General features: G+C 36.5%; 9 protein-coding genes across 12 annotated transcripts; 6 read left to right on the top strand and 3 right to left on the bottom strand.

The window, feature by feature from the left end:
* The first annotated feature begins 2,338 nt into the window (after positions 1-2,338).
* LOC104782088 (vacuolar protein-sorting-associated protein 37 homolog 2) lies at positions 2,339-4,301 on the top strand. The gene is made up of 7 exons (XM_010506914.3): positions 2,339-2,510; positions 2,823-3,008; positions 3,275-3,362; positions 3,496-3,535; positions 3,622-3,668; positions 3,765-3,885; positions 3,979-4,301. Exons 1-7 carry the CDS (start codon positions 2,497-2,499, stop codon positions 4,143-4,145), a joined length of 663 nt encoding a protein of 220 aa, XP_010505216.1. The 5' UTR covers positions 2,339-2,496; the 3' UTR covers positions 4,146-4,301.
* A 766-nt stretch (positions 4,302-5,067) lies between these two features.
* LOC104782086 (aspartic proteinase 36) lies at positions 5,068-8,494 on the top strand. 2 transcript variants are annotated; one of them, XM_010506912.3, is made up of 11 exons: positions 5,143-5,590; positions 5,942-5,956; positions 6,095-6,224; positions 6,325-6,572; positions 6,681-6,908; positions 7,251-7,413; positions 7,492-7,565; positions 7,667-7,763; positions 7,876-7,939; positions 8,037-8,108; positions 8,194-8,494. In XM_010506912.3, exons 1-11 carry the CDS (start codon positions 5,286-5,288, stop codon positions 8,346-8,348), a joined length of 1,551 nt encoding a protein of 516 aa, XP_010505214.2. In that variant the 5' UTR covers positions 5,143-5,285; the 3' UTR covers positions 8,349-8,494. The 2 variants fall into 2 exon arrangements, with proteins under 2 accessions (XP_010505215.2, XP_010505214.2); XM_010506913.3 differs by lacking the exon at positions 5,942-5,956 and having other exon boundaries at positions 5,068-5,590.
* Positions 8,495-8,652: 158 nt separating this feature from the next.
* Positions 8,653-12,019, top strand: LOC104782085 (polyadenylate-binding protein 7-like). 2 transcript variants are annotated; one of them, XM_010506911.3, is made up of 10 exons: positions 8,653-9,025; positions 9,476-9,594; positions 9,710-9,903; positions 10,041-10,294; positions 10,380-10,486; positions 10,567-10,756; positions 10,850-11,085; positions 11,183-11,314; positions 11,386-11,517; positions 11,627-12,019. In XM_010506911.3, exons 1-10 carry the CDS (start codon positions 8,794-8,796, stop codon positions 11,831-11,833), a joined length of 1,803 nt encoding a protein of 600 aa, XP_010505213.2. In that variant the 5' UTR covers positions 8,653-8,793; the 3' UTR covers positions 11,834-12,019. The 2 variants fall into 2 exon arrangements, with proteins under 2 accessions (XP_010505213.2, XP_010505212.2); XM_010506910.3 differs by having other exon boundaries at positions 10,850-11,106.
* LOC104782084 (uncharacterized) lies at positions 11,954-13,532 on the bottom strand. Its single transcript, XM_087511608.1, has 2 exons — positions 12,577-13,532; positions 11,954-12,497 (listed from the first exon to the last, which is right to left on the bottom strand). Exons 1-2 carry the CDS (start codon positions 12,691-12,693, stop codon positions 12,060-12,062), a joined length of 555 nt encoding a protein of 184 aa, XP_087367734.1. The 5' UTR covers positions 12,694-13,532; the 3' UTR covers positions 11,954-12,059.
* On the bottom strand, positions 12,799-13,323 carry LOC147946256 (uncharacterized). The gene has a single exon (XM_087509550.1). The coding sequence runs from the start codon at positions 13,321-13,323 to the stop codon at positions 12,799-12,801; it is 525 nt and encodes a 174-aa protein (XP_087365676.1).
* A 1,307-nt stretch (positions 13,533-14,839) lies between the features above and the next one.
* Positions 14,840-16,634, top strand: LOC104782083 (late embryogenesis abundant protein ECP63). Of its 2 annotated transcripts, XM_010506909.3 has the most exons (3): positions 14,840-15,799; positions 15,898-16,076; positions 16,185-16,634. In XM_010506909.3, exons 1-3 carry the CDS (start codon positions 14,909-14,911, stop codon positions 16,459-16,461), a joined length of 1,347 nt encoding a protein of 448 aa, XP_010505211.1. In that variant the 5' UTR covers positions 14,840-14,908; the 3' UTR covers positions 16,462-16,634. The 2 variants fall into 2 exon arrangements, with proteins under 2 accessions (XP_010505211.1, XP_087367061.1); XM_087510935.1 differs by lacking the exon at positions 15,898-16,076 and having other exon boundaries at positions 16,223-16,474.
* Positions 16,635-18,625: 1,991 nt separating this feature from the next.
* LOC104782082 (sulfite exporter TauE/SafE family protein 4) lies at positions 18,626-21,777 on the top strand. The gene is made up of 10 exons (XM_010506908.3): positions 18,626-19,278; positions 19,525-19,684; positions 19,788-20,050; positions 20,151-20,199; positions 20,304-20,359; positions 20,445-20,531; positions 20,612-20,662; positions 20,752-20,991; positions 21,082-21,175; positions 21,265-21,777. The coding sequence occupies exons 1-10, from the start codon at positions 19,114-19,116 to the stop codon at positions 21,486-21,488; spliced, it is 1,389 nt and encodes a 462-aa protein (XP_010505210.2). The 5' UTR covers positions 18,626-19,113; the 3' UTR covers positions 21,489-21,777.
* Positions 21,778-22,647: 870 nt separating this feature from the next.
* On the top strand, positions 22,648-24,114 carry LOC104782081 (large ribosomal subunit protein eL24z). The gene is made up of 5 exons (XM_010506907.3): positions 22,648-22,756; positions 23,189-23,264; positions 23,360-23,461; positions 23,555-23,703; positions 23,798-24,114. The coding sequence occupies exons 1-5, from the start codon at positions 22,746-22,748 to the stop codon at positions 23,952-23,954; spliced, it is 495 nt and encodes a 164-aa protein (XP_010505209.1). The 5' UTR covers positions 22,648-22,745; the 3' UTR covers positions 23,955-24,114.
* Positions 24,115-24,292: 178 nt separating this feature from the next.
* LOC104784221 (homeobox-leucine zipper protein ATHB-22) lies at positions 24,293-25,275 on the bottom strand. Its single transcript, XM_010509278.2, has 3 exons — positions 25,049-25,275; positions 24,560-24,936; positions 24,293-24,485 (listed from the first exon to the last, which is right to left on the bottom strand). Exons 1-3 carry the CDS (start codon positions 25,131-25,133, stop codon positions 24,420-24,422), a joined length of 528 nt encoding a protein of 175 aa, XP_010507580.1. The 5' UTR covers positions 25,134-25,275; the 3' UTR covers positions 24,293-24,419.
* Between the last annotated feature and the right edge of the window lie 1,088 nt (positions 25,276-26,363).

Below are 26,363 nucleotides of genomic sequence, written 5' to 3'. Positions count from 1 at the left end.
AACTAATGCACATTGTGACTTAGCATCTTGCAATTGAGGGGAAACGAATCCGTGGACCTTTCCAAGTCCTATCTAATAACAGTTGCCGAAGTCAAATGTTATTATCGTAAGAGTTTTTTTAATTATTGTATGTAAAGTCAATTAATATAAAACTTAGAAGAGCTAGGGACATATTGCTGACGACCGGTTGCAACCGTAACGTTACTCGAACAATTTTTAAAAAGTGACAAGCCACGACACTAACCAATTTCATGTCTTAAACTTTGCTATCAACTATTTCTGGGATCTTAGATAATTGATACTTGGCTGTCGAATTTTAATAATTTTCACGTAAAGATACTGAAAGTTCCTTAACGGAAAATTTAACTTATACTATATAGTGAAATATTGCAAATTATTTTATGGATCTCATATAACTACATTATACTTATTTAGTTAATTGTCAAATGCTGTAATTGTATGTATGTTCAAGGCTATTTTTTGGACCATATATACTATGCCTATATGCTTTGATATTTTAATTATGGAATATCTAGATTGAAAATGCCGAAACATTCATTGATAGTATTGGAATTGTGTTAACTGTTAAACGAGACTTAGTCATCATAGATTTACGCGGTGCCTGTTCCCACCAAATAAAATAAAAACTACGCGGTGTTAATCTCTCCAACCGTTTGCTGACCGGCATGCTGTTTGTATCTAGAAACTAAAAACAAAACGCAATATAATGGAGCTCGAATAGTCAAAGAGTTGAACGTTTAAAGCCGACAAGGTCTCCTGATTCAAGGGGGGGGGGGGGGGGGGGGGGGGCTAGCTTTTAAAGATCTGGCCATGTCCGTAAACGGAAACAGTACTTCAGATGTACTTATGGTCAACTCTTCTTCACGGACCATTAAAACCAGATCAACTAATCATTCATTTCCTCTTGACGTTTTTTTTTGGTATATGTTTCATTATAGTAAGTCGCATTTGTATTTAATGAGAGACATCATAATAAAATGCATGCATTATCCTTAAATTATTGCTCAACTCTAATCTAACCAGTAACCACAAGTTTTTCTGTTTTATTATTGTCCAACAATATTTTGTATATTTATATTTATTAACAACGTTTGAAGATATCATATTTTGTTCGCACTACTTGTAAGTTACACGTAAGAATTAAAAGATATAAGAAAACGACACCTCCTCCAGCCAGAACAATCTCTGAGTACAGTTGTTACATCATGTGGTGATCAGGAGATCTGAAGTTCTGAACTAATTGAAAGATATAATTTAAACGATTCACAGTATGTGCTTGTCCATAGAAATAAAATAACATAATTTTTTTTTTTCTGTTTTCCCACCCATACAAAAAGGTATCGTAAATTATTTCAACAAAAAATGATAACGTCTAAAAGAAAACACGTACATTTTATTGTGACGAAATGAAATAACGTGAATATTGGGCTAACATTTTGTAATTAAACCGGACAAGCCTTGGGACTTTTCAAGTTTTTTACTAGTTATTCATGAAAGTAGAGTGTTGTTAAAAAAAAAATTGAAAAATAAATCATGAAATTAGATTAACTGTATTTATCATTAGCGTACAGGTAGTCATTTTAATTTGTGTTATCTGTTACACAAGCTACTGTCATCTAAAGTAGCTCTAACTTCTACATGTTTTATATAGGGTTTATCCGATGATCATATATAACTACTTGATCTTACATTATTTGATTTTGGTATATAAAGAAGTCAATCAAGTCGAATTATAAGATACAAAAAAATGTCACTTATCTCCCATTGCCAAATTCTACTGGTTTGGGAAAGAATAATAAAGTCAATTGTGTTGTTCGTAGACAAAAAAAAAGTTCCTTTGGTTTCAAACGGATTGATTCTATTGATTGTCTTTTGCGAATCGAATTTAGTAGACCTTCCAGGTAGAAGTAATCAAAATGTTTAGCGTTGAGAAAACACCCTAAAAGTCCACTTTGATACACATGTAATTTTTCAAAACTAGAAAGATATCGATGTATGTATAAAGAAAACACAAATTCGAAAAACAAACAAATAGTATATGTCAAAATTAACAACATTAATAGATAATTTTACTCATAAAGTCCAAGCAAAGACGTATGTAAAATTAAAAAAAAAAAAAAATTACTACTAGAAATACTAAAATTGTACTGTTCCGATGATTTTACATAAGCTAAAATAAATTACGGTAAAATTTTGTTACATTTGTTAAAAAAAAATGCGTATTTGTTACTCTTAATTACTCCACGTCGAGAAAAAAAAAAAAATACAAGTGAGCGAAAAATCTTTCATGGGCCAAGAATACAGGCCCATCATAGTTATGATGACAATAGAAAATTACGATTCTGTGCAGCTGCCGACTCCTACCTTGATCATTTCATCATGAACATCTGCTGTAAAGTTTAATCGATTTCGGATTTGGTAAAATTGTTTCGGAAACAAAACCCCTTCGGCTGGATCGGTCGACTCTTAAGAATCATGTTCAATTTCTGGTAATATGTCATTCAACCATGATCTGTTTCACTCTACCTACATATGCGTTCTTTTACTCTCTTTTACATCAGCTCAGATTAGTAATTTTTGATGGTCGTTTTGGGATTTGTGTGTTGGTCTCCTTTACAGTAATTTTATGAGATGGTTACTCTACAGATTACTAGATTTGGGTATCTAAGAGAAAGAAAATATGTGGTAGTTGTGCTGGGTTTTTTCAAGTTTTTGCAATTTTAGTATATTTGAGTATTGGAACAATTTCAGGGTGTGTGTGTTTTAGATTTGTTTTTGTATTTTTGTTGTTTTGTATTCAGGGGATCAAAAGAACAACAACAAGGGCAGTCTCATCCTTCTTCAGAAACATCTCCACAACCGCCGTGGTATTCACCGTCTTTGGTCACTGGGCCTAGCTCATCCCGGTCTCAAACATCAGGGCAGGTTCCACCACATGTTTCACCAGGTGAAGCCGCCGGCATTATTTCGATTTTAAAAGACAGAAGGTTGGCTTTCAATTAATTTGCCTCTTTTGTGCATAATGTGTTAACATTTGTCTTGTGTCACACATGTTTTTTTGTATTCTTTAATATGAATTTATGGCCTTTTAGGCTTGGAAGAGTTTAGGGATCGGTGGATATGATAGTTTTGTTGCTCAAGAATGTCTCTGTGATTTTGCATTGTGTTGATAATTTACATATACTAAATATTATCTTGTATGCTTATTTTTACTACTCATATCTGATCTTCTTTAAATGTTTTTTTGCTATAGTGTGGATGAACTGAAGAACCTTCTGTCTGACAAGAATGCATATCAACAGTTTCTGTACTCTCTTGACCAGGTCGCTATTCAAAACAATGTAAGTCGATCGGTAACATGGAAGTTACAAAATAATCATATATTTATTGTCTTAGAGAAACGAAGCTTCTTCACTATTTACGTTTTTGAGATGATTCAGTCTTAATTGTGCTTTTGCTTTATATGTTCATTAGATCAGAGAAGAGCTTCGCAAAGAAACGTTACATCTAGCTAGTGAGTTCTTGTATCATGACTTATATTTTAACGATGAAAATCCTATTCATATCGCGAGATCTAAAACATTCATGCTAATATAACAGGAGAAAACTTGGGGAAGGAACCACAGATAGTGGAGCTGAGAAACCAAGTAAGTATATTGTTGATATTTGAGTGTGTAATATAGTGAGTACATATATATGAAACCTTCTCAAGTTCTCACCATCTATAAAACCATTTTCAACAGTGCAGAATAATCCGTACATCTGAGCTTGCAACTGCGCAAGAGAAGCTTAATGAGCTTGAGAATCAAAGAGAAGAGATCCTTAAATTCTACTCTCCCGGTTCTCTTCTTCATAGGCTTCAAGGTAAAAGAAATTTAGTTGCTACAAGCCTACATGTGTAACCAAAATTATTCACATTGGTTTTCTAAAACACAAGCCCGGTTTGTTTTAATGCAGATGCCATGAACAAGGTCGATGAAGAATCCGAGGAGCTGCAACATAAGTTTATGGAGAAGGATATTGACACAGCCGCATTTGTGCAGAAATACAAGAAGTTAAGAAGCAAGTTTCATCAACGGGCTTTGACTCATCTCGCTGCTAAAACTTCATCATCTATCGGTTGAAACAAAAAAATAATTAATGTTTTGGTGTTTTATGTGTATTAGTGTAAGTAAACAAAAATGGTTCAAAGTATAATATCTATATACGAGATCGGTGTATCATTGGATTACTAGAACTAAGTATGCTCTCTAAATCCGAGTCTTCAAATCTTTTTATAATTATTATTATTGTTTCTTCCTCGGCAGGGGTGTGAAACATCGAGAGAGAGAATATGTGTTATGACATAGAAGAGCTTAAACTACAACTTTAGAAACATTTTCAGTAGATTACTAGAACTAAGTATGTTTAAAATACAGGATAATTCTGACAGAATACAATAAAATATACACAAAACTATGTTGGGAGGGTGACGTGGGAATGTGTCCAAACTTTTGTATTTGTTTAGGAAACTCACACCACAATTTACCCAAACGCCTCCTCCTTGACTCCTTCTTTGACGTGCCCTTTTGGATCACGACGACTAAGCGCGACTCACCCACAAGTCAATGTTTAATAATAAAGTAAACTAAGTATCTAACTAATTCATCATCTCATGTCGTTGTGAAATTATAACATTTGTTCTTCTTTCTTTTTGGCTAAGTTTCTGTTTCTCTAAAATCAGAACACTAGCTCTCACTCGACAAGCAACCAATATAAATAGTTCATCTTCTTACATTTATGCTTCGATTTTGTAACGTGATTATTCTAATAAGGTGCTCGTAGTCGTATCTAAAGATTTGCGTATAAGAAAACTTATTTTTTCTCGTAATAAATAATAGCCTAAATTAACAATTTGGTTGCTCCAAATTTTTAATACCTTTAAACCAACATCCGTTATTTAAGATAAATTCCCCGGTTTATATGCACAATTTACTAATTATCATAATCAAGTAAAAGAGAAGAAACGATATACCAATCGTTAATTTATAAAATCGAACCAAAACCAAACTAAACCAAAATCAATATATATCTTTCCTTAAAGCTCTCCACTATCTCCGCTAAAACAATTTCAGAACGTCTCTCTCTTTCTCTTTCTTCTCTGACAGTTCTTTTTGTTTTCCTGTCTCTCTCGCTCGCTCGATGCGAAGAATCGAGCACTGGTGTCGCTCTTTGTAAACTTGTGTGTATCTTTATCGGGAATACAATCTCAACAAGCTACTTAAATGCGTATCTTTCGTCCCCTGATGTTGCTTTTCGCGGTGGTGGCGGTGGTTTTGGCTTTGGCCGTGACTGGATTCGCTACACCGCCGTTAATCTTAACGTTGGCGCAATACGCAGCTGGTACGGTCAAGATTCTACCTTTAGAAAGGGCTTTTCCTCTAGACGAGCAAGTTGAGCTGAGTGAGCTCAGAGCGCGTGATCGTGTCAGGCACGCGCGAATCTTGCTCGGCGGAGGAGGTCGCCAGAGCTCCGTTGGCGGCGTTGTGGACTTCCCAGTTCAAGGCTCTTCCGATCCTTACCTCGTCGGGTATAATTTTCTTCATCTTTTGGATTGTTCTTTTTTTTTTTTTTTTTTTCTAATTTCTTGTTCTACCCAAACCAGAACTCAGAAAATGTCTTGCCTTTTATGTCATCATCGGTCTTTAGATTGATCGTTTTCTATGATGAAATTGAAAGATTTAGGGTTTTCAATTTTTTATTTTTTTTATTATGTTTTTACTTTAATGTTCCTTTAGCCCTTTGCCTTTATCTTACCCTGTGTGCTTTAGAAGGTTTTGAATTGAAAGAAGAAGAAGAAAAAAGGTAGAGTTTGAAATGCTATAATTACGGAGAAGATCTTATTAAGTTGTGGTCTCCTTTTCTTTTTTCTTTGTTGCAGCTCCAAGACGACTATGTATGTCACATTTGCACACTATGTTATTGGAGTTCTAATGGGTTTTATCAGCTCTTTTCTTTTTTTTGTGTGTGTGTGGACAGTGGACAGATCTTTCTTTTATGTGATATGTGTATCTGTGTTTTTTTTTCTTGGTAGGCTTTATTTCACAAAGGTCAAATTAGGTTCTCCACCCACAGAGTTCAATGTTCAGATTGATACTGGAAGTGACATCTTGTGGGTTACTTGTAGTACTTGCAGTAATTGCCCTCACTCTAGTGGACTTGGAGTAAGTGTAGCTTTGTCTTAGTTTTTACTTACAAGTGAGATTAGCATCAGAGAAGTGTAAAAGGCTTATCCTTTCTCTTTTTTTCGAAATACATTTTCAGATCGACCTCCATTTCTTTGATGCTCCTGGTTCCTTGACTGCTGGCTCTGTTACTTGTTCAGATCCGATTTGTTCTTCAGTCTTTCAGACAACAGCTGCACAGTGTTCTGAGAATAACCAGTGTGGTTACTCCTTTCGCTATGGCGATGGAAGTGGGACTTCAGGTTTCTACATGACTGACACGTTCTATTTTGATGCGATTTTGGGAGAGTCTTTGGTCGCGAATTCATCTGCTCCCATTGTTTTCGGGTGAGAGCTTTAACTATCTAACATTAGCCAGCCCTTGTGTTTGCATGAAAGTGTATGGCAGATTAAAGGTCTTAAGCTTTCTAAGTGATTTTCTTGTATTTGCAACAGCTGTAGTACCTACCAATCTGGGGACTTGACAAAGTCAGACAAAGCAGTGGATGGAATATTTGGTTTTGGTAAGGGCAAATTGTCAGTTGTTTCTCAGCTGTCTTCACGAGGGATTACACCGCCAGTGTTTTCTCATTGCTTGAAAGGAGATGGTAGTGGAGGTGGTGTCTTTGTCCTTGGCGAGATATTGGTCCCAGGAATCGTTTACAGTCCTCTTGTCCCGTCACAGTAAGCTCACTAACCTCTTATACTTTTTCAGTCTTGGATTGTGTCTCTAATTGTGTATTTGTGTTAGTCTAGTGCATGAGCTTTATATGTAGCATAGGTGGTTTGTACTTTGTAGTGGATTGTAGCTATGTCTTCAGCTCAGCAACATTCGTTGAGTTGGTTTTCTAGAGAGCTAACAGGTTATTAATCAAGTCTTTCGATGATGTGTAGTTCTTTGGTGAATTAAAATACTGAATAAAGAAGTGTACTGATGTGAATCCTAACAAATGGTTCTGAAACTGTTGTTGAGTGGCATGTGTTACTGTATAAGAATCTGTCTCATCTTTTGATTATGTAATACAGGCCTCACTATAACTTAAACATGCTGAGCATTGGCGTCAATGGACAGATGCTGCCCATTGATGCAGCCGTGTTTGAAGCATCAAATACCCGTGGAACCATTGTTGACACAGGAACCACTCTGACATATTTGGTGAAAGAGGCTTATGATCCCTTTATAAATGCAGTAAGTTTGTGTATATTTTAAGTGTTCTGCATGAGACTGTGACTTTCACATCATGATGTTTTTGTTTTGTAACTGCAGATATCAAACAGCGTGTCACAGCTGGTAACACCGATCATTTCTAATGGAGAGCAGTGCTATTTGGTCTCGACTAGGTATGTCTCCTCATCTATAACTGCAAATGCAATGTTCAAATTCTTTTCTCTCTAGATCAATGTTAAGAGGAGAGTTGTTTTGGTTCTCTGTGTTTGTGCAGCATAAGTGACGTGTTTCCTCCGGTTAGTTTCAACTTTGCTGGTGGTGCATCAATGATGTTAAGACCTCAGGAGTACTTATTTCATTACGGTTTCTATGTAAGCTCTTCTATTTGTTATATATATATACATACATAAAAGTAGTAAAACTAAAATAGTCTGCTTTTTTACATAACTTCTTCTGACTTGGTCTCTCCTATCTATCTAACAGGATGGTGCGTCCATGTGGTGCATTGGTTTTAAGATAGCTCCGGAAGAACAAACCATTTTAGGAGGTCAGACACTGACTAAGCTTTAAAAAAACTAACGACTACCGCATCTTCTTGTTTCAACAGTGGTTATATTATATCTGTACTGTTTTATATTTTGCAGATCTTGTACTTAAAGATAAAGTCTTTGTGTATGATCTTGCTCGGCAACGGATCGGATGGACAAACTATGATTGTAAGTATATCTATTCACATAGTCATAATCATAGTCCTCGGTTATCTTCATCTGAACTTAGAGAACTTGTGTTTTGTTTTGACAGGTTCGATGTCTGTGAATGTATCGGTAACTTCAGGAAAGGATATCGTAAACTCAGGGCAGCCATGCTTGACCATCTCAACGAGGAACATACTCTTAAGATTCTTGTTTAGCATGTTATTGACTCTACTTCTTTGTATTTTCTTCTCCTTGACGTAAATTTATTATAGAGTTTTTGTGTGTGTGTTTTGTGTTAGAGTTAGTGTAGTCTGATTTTGTTGAGTTTCTTTGATTCTTTTCACCAATTAGTGACTTTTTATTAATTGTAGACAAGTCATTCTTGTTAAGAAAATATGGTTACTACTTATGGCTAATACTATAAATAAATATTGAAGAAAAATTCAGTGTTAAGTGTTGGGGTATAATTAAACGTTAATTAATAGTCTATTAACGAAACGGCACGAGCGAGACGAAACGGCACTAGTTAGAACAAAACGCTACTGAAACGGAATATAAAAAGCTCAGGAGAGAGGAGTGAGTAAGCGTAACGGCCTCGTTTTAATCTTGCCATCTTCTTTCTTTCTTTCTCACTCTCTCTCTTTCTCTCTTTCTCTCTTTCGTCGTTTAGTGCATTTGTGTTTCCTTGGAGGAATCAGGGCAAAAAATGGCGACTGTTCACGCTCCTTTTCCCGCCGCGGCGAATGCTTTTCCGGGATCGAGTTCTGCGGTGCCGGCGTCGTTATACGTCGGAGACTTACACCCTAGCGTCACCGAAGGTACACTCTACAACGCGTTCGCCGAGTTCAAGAGTTTGTCCTCTGTTCGTCTCTGTAAAGACGCCTCTACTGGTCGTTCGCTCTGTTATGGTTACGCTAACTTTCTCTCGCGTCAGGATGGTACTGTTCTTCCATCTCTTCGATTTCGTTTGGGATTTTTGTTTCATGATTTTTAGGTTTCCGGCGAGGCGTTTCGTTGTAGCATGTTTCGCATATTTATCGTTGTTTTTGCGCACTTTGATTCATAATCGCTGATGAATCTGTGTTTATTTTAGCCGATTTTCTCGGGAAAATGTTGATGTCTTCTCCAATCTTCATAAATCTCCATGGATTTATGATCTGGAAACGGAGCTTGTTCTTAGCCTGTGTTATTTTGGTTTAAATTTTTCACGCTTTTGATATCTGACCTTTTCGTTTATCAGTGACATTTCCTTTGGTAACGCCTCACCGGAATAAGTTTTGCTTGGTTGAGCATAGTTGAGAACTAGTTCTCAAATGCATCTTCGTGTGTCTGAAATGCTTGAATAAGAAGACATTGTTTGATAGGATTCGTTTACTTCATTTGTGCAGCTTACCATGCCATCGAGAAAAAGAATCACAGTATGTTGAATGGAAAAATGATTCGAGTCATGTGGTCAGTTCGAGAATCTGATGCTCGGAAAAATGGGGTTGGAAATGTCTTCGTTAAGGTAGTAAATCAAACCATTAAAAGATAGGGATGATTCTGTCAATGTTTGATTAAAATGTGTTGGTGTCCTGTGTGTTTGATGGTGATAACGTTGTCATCTTTTTTTTTTCTTTCAGAATTTGCCTGAATCAGTCAACAATGCGGGGTTGCAAGGTATGTTCAAGACATTTGGGGACATTGTATCCTGTAAGATTGCTACATTTGAAGATGGAAAGAGTCGGGGCTATGGTTTTGTTCAATTTGAGCAAGAAGATGCTGCGCATGCTGCTATTGAGAAGTTGAACGGGACCATTGTTGCTGACAAGGAGATGTAAGACCTTCCTACGTAGTGGTTCTCGGATTTGTGTCTTTCGTTTTTGCTTTGAAAGTTAGAATGAGAGATCTGACTTCTACCATTATGTTTTATCAATGGTTTCTGAATCTGACTTCTGGAAATTATATATGCAGCTATGTTGGCAAATTTATGAGAAAGACAGAACGAGGCAAACCTGAGGAGAAGTACACAAATTTGTACATGAAGAATCTAGATTCAAATGTCAGTGAGGTCTCTTTAAGGGAAAAGTTCTCAGAGTTTGGTAAAATTGTCAGCCTAGCAATTGCGAAGGACGAAAAAGGGTTATGTAAAGGATATGCATTTGTCAACTTCGAAAACCCAGAGGATGCAAGATGCGCAGCAGAAACAATGAATGGAACACAATATGGTCTGACGGAGTTGTTTCTTTTCTGAGATGATGAAAACGTCGTAGGTCTTGTCAAGTTATTTAACCCTTCGTTTCTTTTTGATAGGTTCAAAGAAATTGTATGTAGGAAGGGCACAGAAGAAGTCAGAACGGGAGCAACTGCTTAAGGAACAGTTTGAAGAGAAACGAAAAGAACAGAAGACGACTGCTAAGGTATTACCATAGATAAAGGCATTTGCTAGTCTGTTATGATATTAATCTTATTTATGGCTGTTGTAAATTCTGAAATGAAGGTGTCAAACATATACGTAAAAAACATCAATGTTGATGTTACTGAGGAGGAGCTGAGAAAACACTTTAGTCAATGTGGCACAATCACTTCTGCAAAGCTAATGTGTGATGAGAAAGGAAATAGCAAGGGGTTTGGATTTGTGTGCTTCTCAGCACCTGAAGAAGCCATTGATGCTGTGAAAACTTTTCATGGTAAGCCTCATGATCATGATGTATTGGTACATAATGGATAAATGGCATAGTTCTTAGCACATCTTATCATCTGATTATTTACTTGCGCCACAGGGCAAATGTTTCATGGGAAACCACTTTATGTGGCTATTGCTCAAAAGAAGGAAGATAGGCAGATGCAATTACAGGTTCAATTTGGGAAAAGTGTGTCGGCAGCAGGAGGAAGCACTTCTTCACCTTCTGTCATACCAGGGACATACCCTTCAGTCTACTACACAAACACTCATCCGGGGATGGTCTATCCATCATACGCCCCAAATCTGATCAATTCAGCATACCCTAACTTTCAAGTAGTCACATATCCTCCAGTGGTATTTATCAATATCCTTAGTATTTGTTGAAAGAAAAGTCACTATGATAATGTTATAACACTAACATCTGTGGTAGGTTGCTAATGCGCCAAGAAATAATAAGCAGAACAGAAACGAACAGTTGGATAGCAATGCTGTTTCGTATGTGCCCCATGTGTATCAGTCTACTCAAATGCTTCCTTTGTCAAGAGATACCTCGAACGAGCAGGTATTTGTCAAATACTATTTGGTTTTCTTATACCTTGTGAAAGATGGTTTAAATTAAGTTTTGTAAAACAGATGGAGCGTAACAGATCCTATGGTCGTGGGAAAGATATGAAGAAGTTGAACCAACAAAGACAGGCTGATACAATTGGGAGGGAAAAGCAAATGATCGGAGAGAAGCTCTACCCTCATGTGGAGAAAATCAAGGTTGGTGTGCTTGAATTTTATCATGATGTAATATCTACATTCGATTTTTAGTAGGGCAAGTATTGATTTAACACTATACTCAGTGACCGTGCTTATCATTCTTGTGCAGCCCCAACTTGCTAAGAAAATTACAGGGATGCTCTTGGAAATGGACAAGCCGGAGTTGCTTATTTTGTTGAAGTCACCAGAAGACTTAGCTGGTAAAGTCCATGAAGCGGTTGAAGTGCTGAAGTCATCCAAGACAAATCTGACAAGTCCAAACACCCTTCGTTCTGATTACTTGGCGACTGGCGTTTCTGGCCTTTCGATTAATTGAAGGGAAAATGGAAAAAAACCTAGTTTACCTTGGTTGCTGCTACACAAACTCTCGTAGGATTCTTTTGTTTGTTTGTTTATTTTTTTGGGTTAAGTTCTTGGATTGCTATTCTACTTTGCCTTTATTTTCTTGTGTGAAATACATTTGCTTAAATGATTTTAATTACTACGGTAATAGTTTAGAAAAGGTGAAACGTTTATCATACATCACCTGCAAATCAAGGCCACTACACACTAGAACATGATGTTGAATGAAATATGACTTCTTCCTCAAATTCCACTGCCAAAGAATGTCTTCCGAAACATTTTTCCTCTGCTTTTGATTTTCCCTTCTCGTTTCCTTCAACCCATTTCTTCAGCTTCTTCATCAGCCTCTTCCTCCTCGAAGCGTCATGATGATGATGCTGATTGTGATCCTCTTCATGATGATCATCTACTGCTGTTAGTGTCTGAACGTCTTCCGCTTGATCTTCCATTAACTCTTGCAAATTTCGATGTGGAGAAAACGCAATTTCTTCATAATTGGATCCATTTCTTATCACGTCGTGCCTTAAAAAAGCATATCTCCATCTCAGGTTAATCACTTCCTTCACACCATTCGCATAATCCTTTTTCAATTCCTCATACTCATCTAATACCCTTCTATAACGTTCTACACTCACCATCTTCACAAAAGCAAGAACATGCAGATAAACAAAAAATGAATAGAATATTTTTATTTCGATCACAATAATAATTACTTACCTCTGTTTCCTCTGATTCTTCGGAACTTGAAAATTGCCTGGAAACCTCTTCCTTTTCCTCTTGCAACACAATAATGTTGGCTTTTAGGTTTTTAACTTCATCTTCCAGTTCCTTCATAACGTTATTCTTCGTTTCTAATTCATCAACACATTTTAAAAACTCTTTCTCCACGCCAATAAACCTCCTGCTTTTCTCGTTTACGACACGGTATAACTGCTTAGATCATCTCCTGAGCTTCTTTGCTTTCCCCTCAAGCAACCCTTTATCTGATCTCAACTCTTGGATTTCTCCCACAAGTTTGAGGTAAATAGTAACCAAATCTTGTCTCCTCTTGTGTTCGTCCTCCATCGCCAAAACTTCTTTACGGAAGAAATTTAATTGAGATTTCTCAAGACTCAACATGCTTTTATGCTCCATAAGCATGACTTCTTGATCTTTCAAATTACAATACTGTTCGAAACGTAATTCCATTTCGTATTCTTTACTCTGAAGCTCCTCGAATCTGGATTTTAAACTGAGGATCGCTTGCTTATCGTGATCAAGGCTCTCTGTCTCTTCTTCTTCTTCTTCTTCGTCGTTTCTTCCGCCAGGTGATGAAGAGAACTCTGGATTGCTTGGAGATGAAGTTACCTCATTATCTTCTTTCCTGTACACAAACTTTGCCAAAATCAAACCAGTTGCTGATATTACAACAGCAACACAAACTCTCAGAGCTCCTCCTCCTTCTCTTGGACCTGAACCATCCATTAGTCTCCTCCTCTCTTTCTTTCAACTCCAAAGTTTTTCTTTTCGGTTTATATGATCCAAACACAGATTACAGAATTGATTGATGAATCTTTGTGAGGATTGGATCAAATTTAAATGGTTTATGCGAATCATAATCTTTACAAAAGTATATAGTTTTATACTCCTCTTTTATTGTTGGAGGAAACATGTCTTGTAAGAATATTCGTTTCCTTGGTGTGAGCTTTTTTTCTAATTGAGTTTTAAATAAGAAAGTTAATTGACATCTGTTGCTTTTTGACCATTGCTTTTGCTTGCTTACTCGTTTGGGCATCGGATTCTCCACTTACACGACGACACACGTGTGTACTCACACTCACACGTACCTACATCTACATGTTATGTTATGCATGTCTGCTAGCCTAGGAGGTCCGGTTGTTATGGTTAATCAAATCGAAACCTAGAAATCAAAATCTGGATCATAAACTTGAACTGATAAACTATATATGATTTGACTTGATCTTACAAGATACTCTACGATCTTCATAAAAGTAGGACCCAAATATTCGTAAAAGGAGTCAGTCCTCATGTGATTGTGTATTAACGACAAATCATGTGGGAAACGTGACCGATTTGGATGATTGGGATCAAATGCGCGTCTCGGATAAATAATACTAATAAACGATTGATGTATACCTAATTTTAAATATAAACTATTCTATGTGACAACATGCATGATTAACGTGAGAACTTTGTTGGCAGAAAAAAAGTTAATTAATTAAGATGTTTAACAGCAAAAAGAAAAGGTGAAATATTCGGTTATGATCAATACATTACATGTGCTAACTTGGATCAAGTATTGAAAAATAGAGAAACTTTTGAAATCAAATCCAATCTAAGCGGATGAGTGTCCTTGTTTATCTAAACCAAATGCTTATTTCCAAGTTATTGCATCAGTAATTTTGATGGTTGGAATAAGATCGATAGATACCGTTAAAAAATTGTAATGAAATTTGTCAATGCAAATTTTTCAAATTTTTTACCTAAAACCCCTTCTGATTTGTACTCTTTGCAAATCCGCAAAAATTCCAATAGTTGACCGATATATCATTAATCATATATGATTTGTTTCTTCCATGTTTAAAGATGAGATTTTTAAAAGCTTAATATTTCTCTTACCAGAAGAGACTATTCCGTTATTTTTATTACTAAAATTTGTTATCTATAAAAATACAAAAACTATACACGTTATATATTAACTCACGCTGTATAAATTTAACTACGTACCAAATTCTGTAATTTAGTAATCACGAACCGTATTTTCTACACACTACATTATCGAAATGTTGTGGTCGAGAACACATGCTTATGCCTTAACTACTAAGTCATTTCCATCAACATTCAAGATCCATGCATGAAAACTCCACGTGTCATAGTACATTCGTAGGAGATAAAACGAAGTAAATGATACGTGGCAGCTGTTGCGTCCGCCTATCTACCACGTGGATGTCTAAACAGTTTACTATAAGAAGAAACAAAAGCAGCTCAACTGATACCACAATTAGAAAAGAGATTCTTAAATTTACAAGCAACCGAGCGAGAGAAGCAAATGGCGTCAGACAAACAAAAGGCGGAGAGAGCCGAGGTTGCGGCGAGGCTAGCGGCTGAGGACTTGCATGACATCAACAAAGATAGCGGTGACGACGTCACGATGTATAAGGTGACGGAGAGAACAACCGAGCATCCACCAGAGCAAGAAAGGCCTGGGGTGATAGGATCGGTGTTCAGGGCTGTGCAAGGAACGTATGAGCACGCGAGAGACGCAGTAGTTGGAAAAACCAACGATGCGGCTGAGGCTACGAAAGAAGGAGCTCAGATAGCCTCAGCGAAAGCTGCTGAAACCAAGGACGCAACCGTAGAGAAAGCAAGAGATACTGCGGGTTATACCGCGGAGAAGATGGGTGAATATAAAGACTATACAGTTGATAAGGCGGCAGAAGCTAAAGATAAGACCGCGGAGAAGGCGAAGGAGACCGCTAATTATACCGCTGATAAAGCGGTGGAAGCAAAGAATATGACGGCGAATAAGATGGCTGAATACAAGGACTACACAGTGGATAAAGCTGTAGAAGCAAAGGACAAAACAGCAGAGAAAGCAAAGGAGACCGCTAATTATACGGCGGATAAGGCTAAAGAAGCCAAGGACAAGACGGCGGAGAAGATAGGTGAGTATAAGGATTACACGGTGGAAAAGGCCGTGGAAGCTAAGGATTACACCGCGGAGAAGGCAATTGAAGCAAAGGATAAGACGGCAGAGAAGACTGGAGAGTATAAGGACTACACAGTGGAGAAGGCGACGGAGGGAAAAGATGTTGGGGTGAGTAAGCTTGCGGAGTTCAAGGATAGTGCGGTTGATACGGCTAAGAGAGCTATGGGTTTCTTGTCGGGGAAGACAGAAGAGGCTAAAGAAACAGCTGTGGAGACGAAAGACATTGCAAAGGTAGTCTCTTGGAACGTTATTTTCATGTGGAATGTGGAGTATATGTGATATGTACATGTCGAATGGTTGATGTAATGTAATATTGTTTGATGACATAGGAAAACATGGAGAAAGCTGGAGAAGCAACGAGACAAAAGATGGAAGAGATGAGATTGGAAGGTAAAGAACTCAAAAATGAAGCTGGAGCTAAAGCCCACGAGGCCTCTCAAAAGACTAGGGAGAGTACTGAGTCAGCAGCTGAAATAGCCCAAGAGACCAAAGATTCTGCTGCCGTAAGGTAAAAAAAAAAATGATATATATGTTCGTGATATCTTTTCATGTTTTTGAGATTTGAAGGTAACGGCTAAAACGTTTTGTTTTGATGTGATGATTAAATCATATATAGGGGAAATGAAGCGAAGGGGACAATATTTGGAGCATTAGGGAATGTGACGGAAGCCATAAAGAGCAAGTTGACAATGCCATCAGATATAGTGGAGGAGACACGCGCTGCCCGTGAGCATGGAGGGACGGGTAGGACGGTGGTTGAAGTCAAGGTGGAAGATACAAAGCCGGGTAAGGTGGCAACTTCACTCAAGGCGTCGGATCAAATGACTGGTCAAACATTCAACAACGTTGGACGTATGGATGAAGAGGCTCGCAAAGATAAGGGAAAGCTGTGAAAGATTAGAAAAACATAAATGTCTTTTGGACCTTTTTTTTGTGTTGGATGGATCTGTCTGTTATAGGGCTTGTAGGCAGATAACGTTTTATGATAATTTCTTAGTTTGTATTCTTATTTTCTATTTATGCAACTTTTGAAAACTAGTTTCTAATTTCACTCTATGTTATGGGAGCTAATCTTCGCAGTGACATCCATACGGTTTATATATGATACTGTGACTAATCATAAGGCATAACCCGCCACTGCCAGACTGAAGTACAATTTATTTTTGGTAACCAATACTTATAGGCGTACGTGTTTTTATTTCAGTAATATTACTAGGGATAAAGTAACAAAAAAAACAGTGTTTGTATATTTGTTTGATAATGTGCTTTGATCAGAAAGTAGTCGGTTGGAAGAAAAAAAATTAATCGATCCAGTAACATAAATTATGTGATTTGATATCGTCAAAGTGAGATATTTTGGCTAGGACGAATTACATATATGGATTTATTGATTGGCGTAGCATAAGAGGACATATGGGAAACAATGAAGTAAGGTTGTCTTGTTCCTGGAGGAGAACAAACCACCACATGGGTTCGATTAGCCTCTCTTTGGATATTCTTGTGGATCAAACGGTTCCAATCACTGACATGGCTTTTTTGTTTCTTGTTTCTATGCCATCTTTAGTTTTGCAACTTACCAAGTTCTGATACAAATTCACACGTTTAATATTGGTTAATATTTCGTTGAATTGAAACTTCACATATGATATTTAATTTGATTATACATTACCGAATTATTATGGGAATGTAAAGTGGTTGATCAATCAAAGACTCGGTTCTAAGTCAGTGAACCAAATGATGCTGTAAATCTTTTTACACGGAAATAGCTGGTTAGAAAGATAAGATTTACAGGGAAATAGCTGGTTAGAAAGATTTGATAGTTACTTTATTCAAGCTAAAGTAATTTTTTTGTTAGATTTGTATGATAGTAGTTACAAGATTTTTTTTTTGTTTGTTTGTTTGTCTGGTCCACTAGTGAGTCATGTTTTAAAGTTCCTTTAACTTTATACGGGATGCGACAAGAACTCTACAAATGAAACGTCCAATCCAGTGAAAACTTGACTGGAGAGGATAGCCGAGAGTGTGGTGGAACCTCTATCCTAACGTTAAAATGATACTTATATTGCCTTTCTCCAATCATATTTTATTTTATTTTCCAACGTATTTGGGTAATATCAATATGGTTACACAATCCTACACGTACGATTATATATATTTTTATGGTTTGGCGATTGACCTAGCTCAACACTCTAATAGTGTATTAATTGTTTTGCTAGATCTTGGTATGCTATTTTTGTAAAGTTCGTAATGCCATAACCCATAAATCGTTTAGTATAGAGAGCAGTGAGCACTAGTTTGATGCTCCTCGCTATAGCTTTTATTTATTTATTTATATTATAGGTGTGAATGGTTGCAGTGGTTGGAGCGGACAAATTCGTCTGCGCACTGAACCGCTTTTTATTTACCATTTAACAAATGTAGTCTGCAGTGGTGCGGTCCAAATAAAGCAGAGACAAGACCGTTGCGGACCAACTGCGCACCATTTTCATACAAATAAAATTAGTTCGCAGCGATTTATAGTCCGCTCCAAAAATAAAGCGGTCCAGACCGCATACAGATTTGGCCGCTCTGACCGCAGTTACCATTCAAACCTTATAACTTTTTATTGATTCCATAAAAAAAAGACTATTATCTGTAGTTATCTAATATCTATGGATTAAAATTAGATTAATAAAGAGGTTTATAGTTTTTTTTTTTTTCTTTCTTTTTTAAAAAAAAGTTGTTTGTTAAAAAAAAAACATCAAAAATGTTAGTTAAGTTTTTTTTTTTCTTACCGTATCTTTTCTATGGAAAATAATCACGAGCCTTGGTCATATTTATGACTTATGATTGATTTCAAATAGTCGGATTTTTATACAATCATACATCAATCTTAGCTTTTAAAAAAAAATGTTTGCAATATCGTAAAAAAAAAAAAAAAAAAAAAAAAAAATCTGAAGAGATTTAAATCTCGTCCGCTATTCAGATAAGGCTATCAATCATCATAGATAACGTTTTTTTTTTTTTTTCACAAAGGGAAGATTTTATTAAAACCCGTTTAAGGAATAATATTTTCTCACGTTGAAGAAAATAAATCAAAGTTCATTGTTTTTGTTTGTCTTTATTTCTTAATAAAATTTGAAAATTATCTCCTTTTATTTCAATGTTTTCGCATTTTACTTATGGACTAGAACAAGTCAAAGATTACAGCCTCAAAAAAAAAATTGTTGAATAAAAGAAATCAAATACGAATTTTCCAAAACAAGAAAAAACGAAATCATGCCACGTGTAAAACATTCAATAAAAGGTAGTATCGTAATAGTATACGCAAGAGCACACTTGATTATATAATAAAAAAACAATCATCTCTCTCTCTATCTTTCTCCGTCGTCACCTCTCCTCCTCCGACTCTGTTTTTCATAAAACGTATCTCTCTCTCTGCTTCACCACCCGACCAGACCAGACCAGACCAGACCAGAGACAAACATACCCCAAAAAAAAAAGCTTTATTTATCATTTTTGGTGTTTTTTTCTTGTTCAGGGGTTTTGTAAATTAGAGAATTGTTATGGGATTGTGGAATGGGAAAGGCACAGGAGGATTTATCCTCTACCTTCTCGTAGGTTTCTCCGTCGCCATCTTCTCTGTTTCTTACGTCGGAGACACATCAAACCCTCATCTTCTTCTCTCTTCCTCCTCTTCTCCTCTCTCTGCCACCGAGAGAGTTTGGCCGGTAAAACTTAAAGTTTCTTCCTTTTTCTGAATATTTCCTTCCTCATTTAACTTGGTCACTAAAAAGTTATCATTTTTGAATTGCCGATTTGGTATAAACAGACGTGTGTCTTTGACTTCAGAAAAATAAAACACCTTTTTAACCCAAAAAGAGCTTGGAAGAATCTATATAAAAAGTAAAAAAAAAAAAAAAAAAAGGTGAATTTTTGACTTTTTAATTGTTTTGTATGAAATTTTGTGAAAGTAGGATTTGAAGTTGAGCTGGAAACTAGTTTTGGCTACTGTGATAGCGTTTTTAGGATCTGCTTGTGGCACTGTTGGTGGTGTTGGAGGCGGTGGTATATTCGTTCCTATGCTCACTCTTATTCTTGGATTCGACACTAAATCCGCAGCTGCTATCTCCAAATGTAACGAATCTTTCAATCAGTTTATAATTTATTCTTCTTCTTTTTTTTTTTTTAATGAGAGAAATGTTTTGAGTTTATTCGTGTGTTGTTGTTGTTGTTGAAGGTATGATAATGGGAGCATCAGCATCTTCGGTTTGGTACAATGTAAGAGTACGTCATCCGACAAAAGAAGTACCAATCTTAGACTATGACCTTGCTCTTCTCTTTCAACCGATGCTTCTTCTCGGTATCACTGTTGGTGTTTCTCTCAGTGTTGTGTTCCCTTACTGGCTCATCACTGTCCTCATCATTATTCTTTTCGTTGGTACTTCTTCAAGATCTTTTTTTAAAGGCATTCAGATGTGGAAGGAAGAGACATTGTTAAAGGTTTAGTTTTATCTGCCATCAAAGTGAATATGTTTGAGACTTTATTAATGTTGGAACTTGGGTTATTGAAATTGTTTTAAGTGGTTTTGTTTATAAACAGAATGAAGTGGCGCAGCAACGAACTAATATGGTTAATTCCCGGGGAGAACGTGCGTAAAAGCTTCATACTTATGATTTATTGTTTTCTCTAATGTTTCTTGATCTTATATATACGTACCACATTGTTTACTCTCTTGTTGATTCTGTTGTACAGTGTTAATCGACACAGACTATGAGCCGCTTTACCCGAGAGAAGAGAAATCAGAGCTGGTAAGTTTGGTGTACACAAGATGATTTTTGAACTTGTTGGCTCTTCAAGACTTGCATAAAGATTCAAGAACTTGTTTACTTGCAGGAAATAATACGCTCCAACCTCAAATGGAAACGGCTTCTAGTTCTGGTTACTGTGTGGTTGGCTTTCTTGCTCATCCAAATTGTCAAGGCAAGTAATCTTCTTCTTCTAAACATTCTCCATAATCTTTATTTTGAGCTCTCATTCATCTAACTCTCCGTTTTATACAGAAGGAAATAAAGGTCTGCAGCACAATATATTGGATACTATTCGTCTTACAGGTAATAATATATCTGCTCCTGATAATCTTCGATTGTGGTTTGTGCATTCACTAAATCAAAGCCCTTTGGAACCCGTTTTCCATTTGTAGTTCCCAGTTGCTTTAGTGGTGTTTGTATTTGAAGCAATGAGATTGTATGGAGATAGCAAAAAGAGGTTGAGCAGTGGAAACACTGAATGTATCTGTGAAGCTACGATCGAGTGGACTCCTATGAGTCTAATCTTCTGTGGTCTATGTGGTGTTGTTGGAGGTGTCGTAGGTGGTCTTCTCGGATCCGGTGGTGGATTTGTTCTCGGCCCTTTGCTACTTGAGATTGGAGTCATCCCACAGGTACACATACAACCCTATCAATACATGATTTAAAACCTAAAAACCAATCATCTTGTTTTCTTTAATCATTATCTATTGTTAAAACAACAGGTTGCTAGTGCGACAGCTACCTTTGTGATGATGTTTTCTTCGTCTTTATCCGTAGTAGAGTTCTATCTCTTGAAGAGGTTCCCAATCCCATACGGTAAGAAGATCTCTTAAACACACACACCGGGAGAAACTTTAAGAGTACGGAAACTAATTAATGGTTACTAATCTTTGTTTCATTGACAGCAATGTACTTGATGTCGGTATCGATTCTTGCGGGTTTCTGGGGACAATCGTTTATAAGAAAGCTCGTGGCGATCCTGAAAAGAGCGTCAATAATCGTGTTCGTTCTATCAGGAGTCATTTGTGCAAGTGCTCTGACAATGGGAGTGATTGGGATAGAGAAGAGTATAAGGATGATACATAACCATGAATTCATGGGATTCTTGGGATTCTGCAGCAGCCAGTAGTGAATCTTTGAACAAAAAATTTACAAGTGTTTTGCTTTGATTCATTGGACAATTTCGGTTGTCCAGCAGCACCTACCATTATTATGAGAACTAGTTATAAGATCAGATTGTTTTTACTTGCAGTCCAAGTCATTTGTGCTCTGTTCTTGGTCAATACATAAGTTGACCATCTTCAGAATTAGAGTGTGTGTGTGTGTCTAAATTATTTTCATATCTTTGAATTCAACGTTGTATTACTGCATCTCTGGATGCTTGCGAGATCAAAAATAAAAAATTGTAGTTTTTTTTCCTTCTTCTCACATATTCAAATGTAACTACTACAAGTAAACATAACCTGATATGGTAATATTTCTAATTGGAGGGCATTAGATTTAGACTTTGCTAAAAATTGCTGTTTTTTAGTCAGTTAACAAAGAAGAAGACATTTTAGACACGTTTTTTTTTTGTTTTTTTTGGTCGACAGAAACTTCACACAAATCTAACCACATCCAGGTTGTATATGGTCATTATTTTCCAGAGTACGTCCCACATATTTATTGCAGTGATTAAATGTTTTTAACACAATAAATATTGTGGTTCCAAAAGTTGTATCAACCACATGATTAGAGAGATTGCAATGGGCTGATTCGGATCACCTTGGTCCATTCACCACCATGTGACCAGTCTATACTTTAAACCATTGAAGCCTTCATTTTATTTGGAAATTTATGTCTGCGGTTAGACGTCAAATCCAAAAAAAAAAATGATAGGATTTGACATTAGAGATATCAGGTGTAAACCAGACCATGAATTGGTCCTATAGACGTCACATAGATTACCAACTTTTATTTTTCTATTGAAAACCTTGTAACCACTGAATTTTATCCCCAAGAAAATGTTTATCCTCGACATTTCTATTGATGAGCATTGGTGTAACTTAGTTTCTAACTACATATTCATCTGCACCATATATGTTTGTTGGGGTGGTTGATATAGGATAAGTATCCTGTGTATCCAGAATCTAGTTTGTAAATCTGCGAGTTCGAATGTATTGCACAATGACGCTATGAAATATGTATTTATTAACTGGAGGCCCTAAGAAAATTATCTAATGGGCTGAACGGTACTACAAATCTTATTAAATGGGCTGAAAGGCCCATTAAATTCCTTGAGAAGCTAGGGCTCAGGCGAATTTATCCGCCTTAAATACGATACGTTTATCTAAAGCACAGTCTTTTTAGGGTTTCGAGTGAAAAGAGTAACAAGCGCGGCGGAGCCATGGTTCTCAAGTAATCAATCTTATCTCTCTCTGTTCTTCGTGTTTTCTCAGCTCAGAGGCATACATTATTGCTAATGATCCTTGTGAATCTGAATATGCTACTGCCAAAGATGCCTTTTTGCTAAAAATGAGTTTTTTTTTTTTTTTTTTTTTTTTTTACGTTAAGATCTGTATATCAATGGTCAAAACTGTCAGCAATTTGAGATTTTTTTTTCTGGTTTGTGTTCGGTAAGAACTTTGTCTTGTTGTTATGTATATTTGAACTTGATTGTGTTGGTCTCTATTTGAAATTTGAAGAATTCGTATATTGTTTGTACTCATTGCTCTCCCATTGTTGGTAATCCACAATGAGATGGCTTAATCTGTGTTGTGTTTGTGTATGTGGTTAGATGTAGAAATGTTGAGTTATGTCTCTAATCATTTGACTATAATTGATATGTAGAACTGAGCTTTGCCGATTCAGTGGCCAGAAGATCTACCCTGGCAGGGGAATCAGATTTATCCGTTCTGACTCTCAGGTACTTATGGGGTCAAAATGTGTGTCTCTATGTATCAAGACTCTGTTGCTATGTCTATGTGTATTGATTATATCCATTTCATGATGATTCATCAGGTGTTTTTGTTCCTTAACTCCAAATGCAAGAGGTACTTCCACAACAAGCTGAAGCCATCTAAGCTTTCATGGACCGCCATGTACAGGAAGCAGCACAAGAAGGTCATAACTCTTGTTTGTTTGTTTGATTCTTGTTTTCTTGTTTTAGGACTGTTGAATTCTGGTTCTGACTTCTGTTTTATGGATATCTTCCAGGACGCAGCGCAAGAGGCTGTGAAGAGAAGGAGACGTGCAACCAAGAAGCCTTACTCAAGGTCCATTGTCGGTGCTACTTTGGAGGTTATTCAGAAGAAGCGTGCAGAGAAACCTGAAGTTCGTGATGCAGCCAGAGAAGCTGCTCTACGGTTTGTTTTCTTTACACTTACAACATTCACTATGTAACAATCTTTTGTAACCTTGGAATGTGATTGACTGAAAAGGAATTTGATGTTTCTGCAGTGAGATTAAGGAGAGAATCAAGAAGACAAAGGATGAGAAGAAGGCAAAGAAGGTTGAGTATGCTTCCAAGCAACAGAAGTCTCAAGTGAAGGGCAATATCCCCAAGAGTGCCGCACCCAAGGCTTCTAAGATGGGTGGTGGTGGAGGCAGACGTTGAATGGAGCTATAGAGTAGCCCCACTCATCTCTCTTCACTTCTCTCTGTTTCTTGTTTTGACATTTGTTTTTGTCACCTATTTTTTTAGTTTTGCAAACAGATCTAATATATTGTACTTGAGGTTTTTCTTCAGCTTATGAAACTTTTTGTTTGGTATCAAATCCCTTGGTTCTTTACTATTGATAGTCAAAAACGCCACAATAGAATTTTCATCTTGTTTCTAACACTGTTAGGCTAAATGTTAGGTTTTTTTTTATCAAGCATTTAACGAGTTGTAACTTGGCTTTAGAGTTTTATGATAATGTATTCTTGATAAACCTCGAGAACTCTTCCATTTACGTTACTTAAACCAATATCTAATACAAAAACAGAGCAAGCCATGGAAAGTGCCATGTTGAACCTAAAATACAAATTTGAGCCACTTTGAAACCTAACTTGAGCCGTTGCTGCCTCTAGCTGCAGGCTTTTATCCCCAGTTTTGCATCTTCTTGTTTGAACCATTCTCTCTTATCATCGATTTCAGTTGTATAAGCTGTTGAAACAAAGTGAAAGTAAGCCAAAGAAATGTCACTTTATTAAGTTACTATCGATTGATGAATTAATTACCTCTTCTTGTAGCAGTTCCTTTTCTCTAGAGACAACATCAAACTCTTGCCTTAGTGATTCATAGAGATGCTCGAGTTGTTTGTTCTTCCACCTGGCTTTCCTGTTCTGGAACCAAACCGCAATCTGTCTTGGCTGCAGCCCGAGTTCTTTCGACAGCTTCATTTTCCTGTCCGGATTCAGCTTTATATCTTCTTGAAAACTTCTCTCAAGGAACTTTAGCTGCTCGCTCGTCATCTTCTTCTTTTTCTTCTGCTGTCCATTGTTATTGTTGCTTTCTTCTCCATAACCACTTTCAACCATTTGTAGAGGGACATGAAGCATACCTTGTTGTGCACCTACCATTGTACCTGAAGAGAGACATCTGTTGTCTTGGTTTCCTAGAAATTTAATACAATAGAGAGTGACTTGTAAGAAGTCATATAGTTGAGTAAAATGATATGCATCAATCATATAAATTAGTTCCATTATTTGCTAGGGATGCAAATGTACCTTGAAAATGGTCAAAGTTGTAGAAAGGAGAGATGAAGTTGGAGGAAGAAGCGCCATCGATGAAGGAGCTACTCCAATATTCCATCTTCTCTTATTCTTTTGTTTCCCCTCTTTTGTCTATTTCTGCGTACACCAATCACTTTCAAGTGACTGCTTTTTAGCCAAATAAAGGAATGAACAATTTTGGGTTTGATTTGGAACTTGGAGTTAAAAGATGATGTGTATGTTTATGCAAATGTTAGTACATGCATGTGCACTATATATATATAAGTAAATGTGGTTGAAAACCCTAGTGGTTCTGTTTTCAACTTGGGATTTAACTAATTGGGTCTCTGTCAAGAGAAATGTGTAATGAAAGCGAAAGGTTTCTCACTCTCTTCCATTTAAGCTGTAACCGGGTAACGAAGAGTCCGAACGGTGAGAGTAGAATGGGCGGTGCGGAACAAGCTAAATAAATGTGATTAGTGTGAAAATAAAACTGAACAATTGGTACAAAATGAGGTAAAGTAAATTATTAGTGATTATTTTTTAAAAAAATAAATTCGAAAACTTTTATGCAGCTTATATTTATCCAATGCAGTAATGTGAAAGAAAAATATTTTAATACCACCTTATTTGTATATTCAATCAAAAAGTCAAATTTGATTATCATATAGTACATTTTATTATTTGTCAAAATATACATTTTATAACACTGATATCCACATTAATTAGTCAAAATATTAGTCGCTATATATCTTCATTTTATTTTACTTTTGGTGAGGACAGCTTATTATTTGTTTCCTATAATAATACGTGACTAATTAATGTGGATATCAGTGTATATGAAGAAGTAGTGAGTTGAGAAAGTAACAGTAAGATATAGAGGTGAAAAAGAAAAGAGAGAATGGTCCAGATTCTACTTATATACAAATGTCGATCACTCTCTCTACCTTAATCAACCACCAATTTGACATTACATCAATTCAAACTTCTACTCAATCTATAACATAGCCTCCAGTTTTCATCTCTTTGTCGTATTTGTAAAGTCCCCACAATCTTTATTTAACACTGTGGAGCTGCAGGGTGCTACTCGAACAGATAGATCAGAAGGGTCCAACTCTGACCCTGACAAAATTTGGGAGCACACAGCGCACTGGTGAAAATAGTTTAATCATATCGATCTACGAGTTTTTTTTTTGTATTGATCCGGTGATAAAGTATATTGTTAGAAAGGGAATGATGCAACGAATCTTGAACAAATGTTAAATTGTTATATGGAATATATACGTATATGGTTGGATAAAGCTGAGATTTCTAGCACAAGTTATGTTTC

This window comes from Camelina sativa, chromosome 4, assembly GCF_030686135.1.
Source record: "Camelina sativa cultivar CO46 ecotype springtype chromosome 4, ASM3068613v1".
In the NCBI taxonomy this organism is placed as follows: Eukaryota; Viridiplantae; Streptophyta; class Magnoliopsida; order Brassicales; family Brassicaceae; genus Camelina; species Camelina sativa.
The sequence above is the reverse complement of the archived record's forward strand: the minus strand, read 5'-3'. Positions and strand labels throughout refer to the sequence as shown.